Source organism: Leuciscus leuciscus (assembly GCF_965113295.1).
Source record: "Leuciscus leuciscus genome assembly, chromosome: 23".
NCBI lineage: Eukaryota > Metazoa > Chordata > Actinopteri > Cypriniformes > Leuciscidae > Leuciscus > Leuciscus leuciscus.
In genome coordinates this window covers 15,201,288-15,214,348 of record NC_138747.1, presented here as the reverse complement: position 1 = coordinate 15,214,348, position 13,061 = coordinate 15,201,288, and the positions used below count along the sequence as shown (strand labels likewise).

The following is a 13,061-nucleotide window of genomic DNA, read 5'->3' as shown; positions in this document are numbered from 1 at the left end:
GGTGCGAAATTACCTAGGTGGGCCGATACAATGGGGTTAACCTCACTTAACTCTTCAGAGATTGTATTGACAGTATAATATTTGATTGGCTGGTTAATGAACATTTAAGAAATGAACATGGGTTACTCTCAACATTACGTTATGTAGTTAGACATTTTTCAGTCATTGAGAAAGAAAGAAAAGAAACTAGAATTAAAAGGTCCTGAAGTTTCACAGTGTTTTGAGTGGCGATAAAACACGCAGATCAAATAACAGAACAAGTTTTGGATTTCAAATATTTTTATTCATTAAAAAACTAGTCTAGAATCAAGTGCATTTATTTATTTATTTATTGTTAATGCATTAAGTTGGATAACATACAGTCATCCGGCCATTATCGCGTGTCTAATATATAAAATAAACCCAAGACCATCCATCCAGCTGACTGTATACAGCATCACTTTCTTATAATATGAACTAAGCAGTCTTTATAAATATAATGTTGATAAATAAATATGTTAAAGCAATGCCAGTCCACATTCATCCATATTTAAATCAATATGGCAACTTTAAAGCTTAGTCTCTAAGCAAATGGCATCTTCTATGGAGGATCCACACGCTCTGATGTTCTTAAACTCTTGGGAAATTTCAAGTGGAGTTTTGCCTTTTGTTTCAGGAAGGATGAAGAAGACGTAGAGAGCAGCTATCAGACAAACGCAGGAGAAGAGAACAAAGCTCAGAGACTTCAGAGCGGCCTGCAGAAACATGGATGAGAAATGTGGCCTTTTGTTAAAGTGAGTCTCTGTCTCAGCAGAGCGGTTTTCATAGGAGCAGCGAAAAGGTGTGATGAAAACCTGGTATTACACATTGTTCAGGAAGAAGACATATAATAGGGCACACATAAAAGAATCATTCTGTATTTTAGTTTGTCTTTTGTGACTGTATAAAATAAAGAGGAGACAGGCTTTGAGAGAATCACAATAAAGCCATAATAAATGGCTTTAATTATGATGGCAAAAGCTTCTTGCATGAACCATTAATGAAATCTACAGTAATAGCAATGACATTCAATAATGCTGCATTTGTGGAGCACACACACTTTACTATATATTTTAACATTAATAAAGTGGCTGAATCCACAAACATTGCTGATAATAAAGGTGCATATTTTTGTGGTATTGCTTAGTTGATGGACTTACAATAAGGAATGGGAAGATGAATCCAAGCATGGCGAATCCCAGCCAGCGCAGGAAGCCGGTAAACACAAGTGCAGCTGGGCGGTATGACTGGATGAAGATCTCATTGGCGAGCGATATGACTGTTCCAGCTGGTCAGAACAAACTGACTTGTCAGTTTATAACCAATATGTTCTTATCTTAAACAATATCACACAAAGAATGCTGTTTTCAATACAACAATACGATTAAGAGCGTGATATGCTTGCAACAGATCAATAATGTAAATATAGTGAAAATTGCATTATCACAATAGTGACATTTCAGTGACATTTCAAAAGTCATCGAAGTAATCACACGGGTGAATCCCTGTGACCAAACTTGAACCTGATGCGAAGTTGCATGGGGGAAAACTTTGTCCTGGATTCCTATTGAAATGACTGGATTTCACCCTTGAAAATTAGCAGAAAAACAGTAAATATGACTGCATATTTTGGATGCAATATTTCTAGTTTGTTTTGATCTGCCAGAGAAAATAGTTTGACTGCCTGGCGCGCATATCGACTTTTGAATGAGCCAAAGTTTTTAAATGAATCAGTAAGGTGAATGATTCAATGATTCACTCATTAACACTGGACCCTTTTAACGTTTCCGGAGGTTCTCAGAAGCAGAAGTCAGCAAGAGTTTCCATGACTTTCCAAAAGGAAAAATATAAAGGGATTGATAACGTTAGTCAAAAGAGAGAAAGATGTCAAATTTGCCACCACTCCCTCAGGCACTGAATTAGAAACACCCTGGCAGCAGTTGTTTGTCATTTACTGACAAGGTCATATAAAACAATATATAGCAGAAAACATGTTTTTGATAACTGTGGATCAGTCTGTGAAATGGGTCCCTTGTTTCGCTCCTAAATGAATCAGCATTTTGTAATTGAATGTCACACTCATAAAGATGGTCACTTACCGCCACCTACTAGCGTAACAATGTAATCATACTGAAAAATTCCCTGATACAAACAGTGAAAAGTCCTGCTGCAAAAGACATGAGCCCAACTGTCAAGCATCCATCTAGTACATGTTTACATTAAAAAAATAATGGAAATGCTGTTCAGTGGAATGTAAAAATGCATTCATATTAATGGTCCCTAATGGAATTCCAAAGCTGTCAAAATAACAATTGAATAAATGGAATTCCATAACTTAGGGGCCATTCACACAGAATGCATTTTAAAACACGAGACGCAGATAGTGGAATTAAAACAAAAACCCAAGGTCTAGAGATGCATTTATTAAAAGCTGAACTACTTTTAACTTGAGCGCCACAATTTTCACAAGACAAACTTTCATCGAGCCCATGTTTACATAGAAAGCAATGAAAATGTAGCGCAGTGAAATGCCAAAAATTCTCTATGTGAACTGCCCCTTATATTTAATTGTTTTAACAGCACTTTTGAAATGCCAACCGACCAATCAAATAAATAAAAAACAGAACTAAATGTCATATAAATATGCAAATAGCTTTACCTGGGCCTCCTCCGTAGAAAATAATGAAGAGGAAAATGAGGATGACTGTGATGTATGGAATCACAGAGCTGTATTCCTGCAGATGAAATAGAGATGAGATGATAATGATAAGGTCTGTTTGGTGCTTGCTGTGGGCTGTTGAATGAATGAAACTAACCTTTAGGTACAGGGTGACGGTGATTAATGCCATAATGGCTGACATTCCCCCAAACCCTCTCCACATCAAGGCTCTCCTCCCCACACTCTCAATGAGCAGGCCCTACACATGCACACAAACACCACAAAGATGATTTATGATGTTCCTTAATGAAAAATGACCCTAATCCCAAGTCTCTGGAACTTCTCTGGAACTTACACAGGTTATGGAGACAAGAACTTCTGATGCTCCTATGCCCAGAGTGACATAACGGATCTTGTCCACTGGAATTCCCGCTTCCAAAAAGATATTGAAAGAGAAGACGGTGATCTGTGAGCGAGAAGGGTAAAAGATCACATTCTCACAAGGTACCTGTAACCATTTTTCTGTAACCATTAAAGGATGTCTTGGATACTTTTTGACAACACAATGACATAGGAAAACTTGGTCACTTTTGAATCAGAACACATTTCTATATATAGAAGCACAATATGATTAATTGACGATAAAAGCTAAATGATTTACAGCAGAGACGCCGCTGAACTGGATGCATCCGTTTATGACCAGCAGGGAAAAGACCTGCCAGCGCAAGTGTTTGTCTCTCAGAAGATCCATCAGACTCTTATTGTGCTCCTCTCCAATGACTGCCTGTTCTTCTACCATCTCCTCTATCTCCAGCTTATAATCTCCTGGTCCCCATAGACACTGCAGTGCTGCCGATGGAAACACATATCCGTGATTTAACACAAAAGGTTGTTGCGATGACATACAAGAGGTTCGTCAGTTACATAAAATTGCAATTATTTGGTTAAATGTAATGCACCCTTTTTGCACTGTTCAGCGTTGCCCTTCTCTATCAGAATATATCGTGGAGCATCAGGGAAGAATGGCAAGACTGCCAACTGAACCACGCAAAAAAACGTTGGGATGCACAACAGGATGTTCCACCACTCTTCCCGGCCAAGAATTTCACTGTGAATGAAATGAGAATCTTAAAGCAATTCAAAAAAATATTGATAATGAAAAGATTAGTTTCCAGAAGCCACTTAAATTAAATCAAACATTAAAGTAGGCATGAAATACTAATGTTTTTGATTTTATTGTGAACAATTTAGCATGTTTGTTATTCTCAATCAAAAAGTCATAACTCAATCTTTCGGTGAAATTAAACTTTGTTTGCTTAAACCCCGCCTCTTTCTTACAATCGACTTTAAGCTCGCATTAAGATCTGCCTCCATCCAATCAACAACCAATGGATAGAACCAAGCCTCGTCATACTTTTTTTGTTTTTGTTTATTTTTTCATTAGTCACCATGAAATCTACATTTTTTTAAGGAACATAACCGATTTATCCATGCACATCGCTAATTTTTTTTAATTCATCCTCATAATCTATAATTGAAATATCTTCCGCTACCTCTTGCAGCAACATCTCTATTCTTCTCTGATGACGTGTTTACTGGGGCGAGGGCGGGGCAACCTGTCACTCACATGCGATCGACCAATAGCAAAGCATAATGAGCCAACAATCCAATCAATTCCTGATGGACAAAAATCAAGTCCCGCCCTACATTTGTTCTTGTTCAAGAAGCCGTCACAAAAGGGATGAAAATCATTTCATGCAGACTTTAATCCATTTCTCAGGTTACAATATGGAAGAAATGATCTATCTCTTCTGTTTCATTGCAACTTTAATACTTAATTATTACCGGAGGCCAGCAAATTGTCCTGCCAGTTTACCAAGAGACAAAAAGGTAGCGGCTGTGAGTGTCACCATGCCTCTGATTTTCTTTGGTGAACTCTCACCAAGGTAGATGGTATGGACATTCAAACCTAATCCTTCCAACAAAGAGCGAAAGCAAATCACAATACACATCACTTATTATTAAGCTACATCTTAGATATTTATAATACAGTCTGACATACCTGCTCCGAATCCAATTAGGAAGCGTGCCACAAGGATCAACTCAAATGAGTATGCAGGTTTGCTAATGTACATGATTACTGTGGCCACAACTGCGATGGCACTGTTCAACAGCATGGCTCCTTTTCTGAAAGAAGAATGTGAACAGTAAATGAGCATCCATTTTTTTTATTTTTTTTACCCTGAAGTCAGAAAGGAGAAAGGAGATGAGGATGGGTGACATTAACCTTCCCAGACGACTGGTTAAGTATCGGACAGATATGGAGCCAATGAGACCTCCAAAAGCGTATAGAGCCACCACAGCAGACCAGATAAAGGTGATGGTCTTCTCTCCTGGGACATCTCCATAGTGATGCATCCAGCTGCTGTTAATAAAGCTCTGAATGTACTGTGGGCAAACAGATTCGACACAAATCCTGAATTGATTGACCTAGATGGTACATATGGTACTGAATTGGCAATAGAAAAATAATTGATACTTAAAATGTTGTATCATTTTATATGGTAACACTATTTTAAAGTGTCTTTGTTACATGTTACATCTACTTGTTACCAAATAGTAATGGTAAATTATGCATAATTACAAGCAACTAAATCAAACCCTTTCCCTCACCATATAAGTAATGTTGTTAATGAACCCTACTTATATGTGTAATTACATCTTAAAAGTAAACTGTAAAAACTGATCAGTTGATTTGACTTAAAAAAAAGTAAGGAACCCTGTTGCCTTAAAATTATTAAGTAGCCTAATAAACTTAATGTGTAATAGAAAAATTCCACATAACTTAATATTCCCTCAATATTTTTAAGTTAAGTCAACTGATCACTTTTTATAAAGAAACTTAAAGGGTTCTGTCGGGCGCTTAGGGGTTCCCATCATTTTATGGGTGTTCATTTATTAATTTTGTTTTAAATAATTTTTATTTTGAGTACATTTTATGAATTGAGCAGCTTGTAAGCACACATTATCACTAGAAAAATAAATAAATAACCTGAAAGTATGCAATCATTAAAGACATTTATCCTTACACTTTAAAAAATAAAAGGTTCTTTATTGACATCAATGGTTCCATGAAGAACCTTAACTCAACCTTTAAAATGAAGGTTCCAAAAGGGGGTTTTCATAGTCATAGAACCATATTGGGTTCCCCAAAGAAACTTTCAGTGAAAAGTTCTTAAACAAACCATGTTTTTCTTATTGTGAAGAACATTTAAATACTCTATAAAGAACCTTTTGAACCAATATGAGTTTCTTTCTTCTGTTGAACAGTTACCAACATTCTTCAAAATATCTTCTTTTGTGTTCAGCAGAAGAAAGAAACTCATACAGGTTTGGAACAACATGAGGGTGAGTAAATGATGACAAGATTTTAATTTTTGGTTGAACTATCCCTCTAAAGGTTCCATTCCATTTTCATAGATATTTAAATGTTCTTCACAATTAGAAAAAAAAAATTCACTGAGAGTTGGGGAACTCAAAATTGTTCTTCTATGGCATCATTGCAAAAACCCACTTTTGAACCTTAATTTTTAAGACTTGTAGAACCTTCTTAGCATAAAGAGTTAGCATAAAGAACCCGAGGGTTCTATAGAACTCCACTGAACCATATTTCACTAAGATTGGCACTAACAAGGACACTTCAAAATAAAATGTAACCTGCACTCTTAATGTAATAACATAGAAATACAAGTGCTCACTGGAGACGGAGAGCTGATCGCTGTGAGATGAAATCCATTCTGAAATGATCCACCCAAACCAAGCACAATGATAAAGACAAGCGCTTTCCCGCCAACCTGAAATTATAGCCACAGTGTTCACTGACTACATTCATATTCAACATGTCGATACTTCACAACAAGCACAGAGGATTTTCTGTAGTTCAAGAATGACACAGAGTCACATTCTGAGTAAATGAGTAAACTTTGGTTAAGAGTTTAACTCTGCACTTAGTTGAAAGATATAGAGAAAATAGTTCACAGAGACATATGATCCAGCAATACTTATCTTCACCATTATGATTTTGTTTAAATAATGAGATTCTTTATCATCCTATAATAGTTCAGATTTCATTTCACTAGATTTCATATAGTTTCAAAGGTCTGGTAATATAATTATTAGGCTACATAGCTAGTAAAATGTTCCTACCAGTTCCTTCAGTATGCTCTTCATGCTTATATTCTTGTTTTGTGTCCATGAAGCACGACTGCTTCTCTTCAATAAACACAGAGTCATCTCCGTTAGGCAGTTTGGGGAGGATTTTGATTAATTTTTGACTCTGGAATGACTCGTCACATTTTGTCTTCTAAAAATACCTCTAGCTATATACATTTTTTTTTTTTCAGATTTTTCCAGAATAAAATAGCTTTATTTTAAATGTGTGCAATGTATCACTTTGTATGGTCATCAGAATATTGAACATTGAAAGGCTGTGAACTTGAGTCTAAAAATCAGGGGTTTTCGAACAGGGGCCCAAGGACCCCAAGGGGGCCGCAAGGGAGTATGTGGAAAAGTTAAAAGAAAGAAAAACAGTGTCAAAAAATAAATACATTTGATTAAAAAAATATTTTTAATAATTGTAGATGCAATATACCATACAACCAGACGGGGGCAGTGTGATTTTTGTTTGTTGTTACGTTGTTTGACTTCGATTGACGGTCTTTACCCTGCCTCGTTGTCTCAAGCAGGAGGAAGTGAATTTGCCGATTTTTTTTGTTTAGATTTCCCCCTAGTCATCGTTGCCAACACTAGTGCATCGATATCACTCACAGCCGTAACGCATTCTCCCGTTGTTCTGTAGTCATTTTTTAACTCTGCGAATATGCCGTTGGAAAACCTGGAGGAAGAGGGTTTACCTAAAAACCCCAATCTGAGAATAGCTCAGCTGAAGTTTTTACTGACTCACAAACAGGATGCTAAAGTGAAGAGCGAGCTGATGGACGCCATCAAACTCAACAGTGAGAGTTCATTCACTCACACACGCTGCTCGTTTAGCTAATATATTACAGAGTTTCTGTATTACTGCGTTATATTCCGCTGTTTCATGCACGAGCTTTATCGTTTTCTTGCCATTTGTGGTTTAGCTGGTTGACAGGCTAATCCAAGTAACGTTAGCACATTAGCTCATTAGCTGCTACTGTATTTGTTGGCTATCATACATTTCTTCTGGCACTTTTGAATGTCGTTTATTAATGTTCTTAATTGCTATATTATAATATACGTTAATCCAGGGACCATTGTCACTCTGTTTACATTATTTTTAGATGATTTTTTGAAAGGTATTTTTTTCTGTAGTGACACATGCCGTTGATTCTTGATTACAAAAAAATGCTATCGAAAATTTTACTTGACATATTCCTGTATTTAAAACATATCCTTTTGTGACGACAACAACTGCTATCAAATCATTCGTTTTTGCCAACAAACACTATAATTGTATACATTTATGTAGGTGTGATTCAAATGGAATACAATATTAGTTATTTAATAAGTAAGTTCAGTTTAAGTAACGTACATTTAATTTAAATAGATTAAATAAGTAAAAATCATATTTGGAGGTTCGTGACATCTAAAATATTGAAAAGCCTTGATCTAGATCATTGTTTCTCTACTGTTTTTCTTTTGAATGCATTTCCTTACATACATATTAAGAATTGGGTGTATTATATAAGTGAAACTCCTAAAATGTGCATATGGTGATTGGTGATGATGTGATACTCTGTTTTGTAGATATGGCCCCATACTATGAAGCTCTGTGTAAAGATCTGAAATGGCAGGCGGACACGGATCTGTTGAGTAAGATGAAGAAGGAAAACGAGGACGAGCTGAAACGGCTGGATGATGTTTTGGAAGATGCCGAGAAGAACCTCGGCGAGAGTGAGATCAGGGATGCCATGATGGCCAGGGCTGAATATCTCATACGCATCGGTGATAAGGTAAAAATTCACACAGCGATGATGATGATGATTTGAACAATTCCTGAAAGAACTGTGGACTGCATTTTCTGTTAAAGGAGAAGTTCACTTTTAAAAAAACTTTTGCTGATAATTTACTCACCCCCATGTCATCCAAGATGTCCATGTCTTTCTTTCTTCAGTCGAAAAGAAATTAAGGTTTTTGATGAAAACATTCCAGGATTTTTTCACATATTATGGATTCCATTGGGACCCAAACGGTTCAAGGTCCAAATGACAGTTTCATTGCCGCTTCAAAGGGCTTTAAACGATACCAGACGATGAATAAGGGTCTTATCTAGCGAAACGATCGGTCATTTCAAAAATAAAATAAAAAGTTGACGTTTTATAAGCACAAATGTTCGGCTTGCTCTGTTCTGTGATGCGCGTTCGTGACGTCACGTAATACGCAATTACGTTGAAAAGGTCACGCTTGAAAAATTGAAGAAAATGTTCTTTTTGGCTTTTTAATATTAAAACACTCAGGATGCGCACACGAAATGGGCATTTTAAACGATAAACTGACACAAATACATTTGAAAATGTTTATATGGTCCTCCTTCCGCACATTTGTAAACACATCAAACTTGACCTTTTCAACGTAATTGCGTATTACGTGACGTCACGAACGCGCATCACAGAACAGAGCAAGGCGAACATTTGTGCTTATAAAACGTCAACTTTTTATTTTATTTTTGAAATGACCGATCGTTTCGCTAGATAAGACCCTTATTCATCGTCTGGTATCGTTTAAAGCCCTTTGAAGCGGCAATGAAACTGTCATTTGGACCTTGAACCGTTTGGGTCCCAATGGAATCCATAATATGTGGAAAAATCCTGGAATGTTTTCATCAAAAACCTTAATTTCTTTTCGACTGAAGAAAGAAAGACATGGACATCTTGGATGACATGGGGGTGAGTAAATTATCAGCAAAAGTTTTTTCAAAAGTGAACTTCTCCTTTAAGTATAATTCATTTTTAGACCTGAATTACATATACACTACATTTTAAAGTTTGGGGTTGATAAGATTTCTTTTTAAATGTTAAACGGAAGCTCACCAAGGCTGCATTTATTTGATCAAGCATACAGTAAAAATGGTAATATTTTATTAGTAATATATTTTATTCCTGTGATGGCAAAGCTGATTTTTCAGCATCATTACTCCAGTCTTCAGTGTCCTTCAGAAATGCTTCTAATATGATCATTTGGTCCTCTAGAAACATTTCTTATCAATGTTGAAAACAGTTGTGCTTCTTAATCTCTTACTATTTATTTGAAATTGAAATCTTTTGTAACATTATATATGTCTTTACTGTCACTTTTGATCAATTTAATGCATACTTGCTGAATAAAAGTATTAATTAATTTCTAAAATCGTACTGACCCCAAACTTTTGAGCGGTGGTTTTGGTTAGATCTGTTCATCAGCATGTTGCATTTGTACATTCATTGTCCTGCTTTCTATCTGTTCAGCTTTTCTGTATTGATTCTTACACTATTTCATCTTCATCTTTAGCACTGATAATGTTTCTCTGCCGTTCATTTAGGAAGGGGCCCTGACTGCCTTCAGGAAGACCTATGACAAGACTGTTGCTCTTGGTCATCGCTTAGATATTGTTTTCTACCTGCTGAGGATCGGCCTGTTTTATATGGACAACGACCTCATAACCCGCAACACTGAGAAAGCCAAAAGGTGTGGTATAGAGCGCATACTTATTTTTAATGAACAAATGCATCTCAAGCTGAAATGTTGGCCTGACACATGAACTTTGCATGCTTGAACAGTCTGATTGAAGAAGGTGGTGACTGGGACCGGAGGAATCGTCTGAAGGTGTATCAGGGTCTCTACTGTGTGGCCATTCGGGATTTCAAGCAGGCAGCGGAGCTCTTTCTGGACACGGTCTCCACATTCACCTCGTATGAGCTTATGGACTACAAGACGTTTGTTACGTACACCGTGTATGTGTGTATGATCGCACTGAAGAGGCCTGACCTGAGAGAGAAGGTAAGATCCGGCCTAAATGTTGTGCTGATGGATTTTTTTTTTACAAATGTGATTAAAGTCCTGCTTTGGGCTATAATGTTATATTTTTTCAGAAAAGCCAGTGTATACACTACTGTTCAGAAGTTTGGGGGCTGTGAGAATGTATTTATTTAAAACTATAATTCAGCAAGGACTCCAAATTGACCAAAAGTTACAGTTAATACATGTATAATTTTTCAAACGGTTTCTATTTCAAATAAATGCTTTTCTTTTGAACTTTCTATTCATCAACATTGACAATAATTAGACATTTTCTTGAGCAGCAAATCAGCATATTTGAATGATTACTGAAATATCATGTGACTGAAGTAATGATGCTGAAAAATCAGCTTTGCCATCACAGGATTAAATTACATTTTACAATATATAATGAAGCAGTCATTTTAAATTGTAATAATATTTCACAATATTACTGTTTTAACAATTTTTCATCAAATAAATGCAGCCTCTAGTTGGTGAGCATAACATGACCAATTTATACTGTGAGAAAAAGGAGTGATTTTATTTTATGTTGCTTGCAAAATTAATTTGCTATTTGATTGTCACTGAATATCAAAATAGCTGTAGGCCTATATAACTAAAGATACATATTTTCAGTTCAATTTATTTAAAGGTAGTGATGAAACTCTTACAAATACTCAAATTGTAATACATTTTTTAAAATTTTATTTTTGTTGATTTCTTAATGTTAAACAAAGAATAAAATAATCATGGTAAATTTCATGATTTCAGACTACTCTTTAGAAAGCACAATGAAATTCTCTAAATGTTTTAAAAATCCACACGTTAAACTTTTAATTTATATCTTGAGTTAAAACTTGAAATTTGACAGCCCTAAAAATATTTTTCCTCAAATTTACCATAGACCTCTTAACTAGCACCCCTTTGAGGCTCCTTATACCCCAGTTTGAAAACCCCAGCTTTATTGAATCACATCTATAAATGTATATTTAATGCATTTAATAAACACTTATCCAGAGCAACACAAAGTGCTTTAGCTCCAGATAAGAGATCCTTTTTTTTTATTTTTTTTATTAAAAAGCAAGTGTGCAATTCATAAAGTAGTCTGCTAACAAAGGACTTCCTGTATTAAGCGTTTCAAGTGTTATATGGCTAAAACCTTATAGAGATGTAATTCAATCTAATAGAAATAAGCCCTGGAATCTCTGGCTTTCTTTCAGGTGATTAAAGGTGCTGAGATCTTGGAGGTGTTGCACAGTTTACCTGACGTCCGTCAGTACCTCTTCTCTCTCTACGAGTGCCGTTATTCTGTATTCTTCCAATCATTGGGTAAGTAAAATAACAGTGGAGCCTAATGGTTGGAAAGTCAGACTGGTAACCCGAAAGTCATGGGTTTGATTCTCAATACAGGCATGAAATGACTGAGGTGGCCTTGAGTAAGACCCCTAACCCCAATCGCCTCAGCAAAATGGCTGCCTACTGCTCCGTGCGTGTGTGCGCGTGTGTGTGTGTGTGCACTAACTTGGATGGGTTAAATGCAGAGGACAAATTCTGAGTATGGTCTACCATACTTGGCCTTCACATGTCACTCACTTAAGAGAATGTTATTGCTTAACTAGCCACTCTCCACTTTAAGACGCTGTAAGCTATATTATTTGCAGTGTTTATTGAAAGCACTTCTCCTAGTCTTCTGTCATTGTTTAAAAATGTGATTGTTCCATCTGTTTCTCTTCTGTAGCTCGAGTGGAACAGGAGATGAAGCAAGACTGGTTGTTTGCTCCTCATTACCGTTACTATGTTCGAGAGATGCGCATCCTGGCCTACAGCCAGTTGCTGGAATCCTACCGCTCCCTCACGCTGGGATACATGGCCGAAGCGTTTGGAGTCAGCACAGAGTTCATCGACCAGTACGCTCCCACATTCATATAAACTTCTATACTAAAACTTGCATAAACATATTTTCTTCACTCACTTTTGTCTTTTCCTTTCCCAAGGGAGCTGTCACGATTTATCGCTGCTGGACGTTTACATTGCAAGATCGACAAAGTTAATGAGATTGTGGAAACCAACAGGTGAAGACCTAAATGTTAATGTGTCTTTTAATCATTTAAATCCCTGTTTGATCTGTGGTCCACTAACTGTGCATTACTTGTCCTTCTTTCTCTCCCAGACCTGATAGTAAGAACTGGCAGTACCAAGAAACCATAAAGAAAGGTGATCTCCTGCTCAACAGAGTGCAGAAGCTGTCCAGAGTGATCAACATGTAGTCCAGCATGTGGCGATTGATCGATAGATACCCATCTTTTCTTGTGAGCAGCCTGTCTTTTGTTTTATGTACAGTATATAATAAAACTGAATTGGAGGAAAC

General features: G+C 36.5%; 2 protein-coding genes across 3 annotated transcripts; one reads left to right on the top strand and one right to left on the bottom strand.

Moving 5' to 3' along the window:
• Positions 1-261: 261 nt before the first annotated feature.
• slc2a9l1 (solute carrier family 2 member 9, like 1) lies at positions 262-6,975 on the bottom strand. Of its 2 annotated transcripts, none has more exons than XM_082155421.1 (12): positions 6,884-6,975; positions 6,436-6,531; positions 4,965-5,125; positions 4,740-4,864; positions 4,523-4,652; positions 3,637-3,785; positions 3,339-3,526; positions 3,033-3,143; positions 2,835-2,936; positions 2,678-2,753; positions 1,179-1,306; positions 262-734 (listed from the first exon to the last, which is right to left on the bottom strand). In XM_082155421.1, the coding sequence occupies exons 1-12, from the start codon at positions 6,968-6,970 to the stop codon at positions 549-551; spliced, it is 1,539 nt and encodes a 512-aa protein (XP_082011547.1). In that variant the 5' UTR covers positions 6,971-6,975; the 3' UTR covers positions 262-548. The 2 variants fall into 2 exon arrangements, with proteins under 2 accessions (XP_082011547.1, XP_082011548.1); XM_082155422.1 differs by having other exon boundaries at positions 4,523-4,646.
• Positions 6,976-7,443: 468 nt separating this feature from the next.
• Positions 7,444-13,060, top strand: psmd6 (proteasome 26S subunit, non-ATPase 6). The gene is made up of 8 exons (XM_082155409.1): positions 7,444-7,692; positions 8,465-8,670; positions 10,236-10,381; positions 10,474-10,693; positions 11,914-12,022; positions 12,432-12,600; positions 12,688-12,765; positions 12,864-13,060. Exons 1-8 carry the CDS (start codon positions 7,557-7,559, stop codon positions 12,958-12,960), a joined length of 1,161 nt encoding a protein of 386 aa, XP_082011535.1. The 5' UTR covers positions 7,444-7,556; the 3' UTR covers positions 12,961-13,060.
• Position 13,061: the final 1 nt, after the last annotated feature.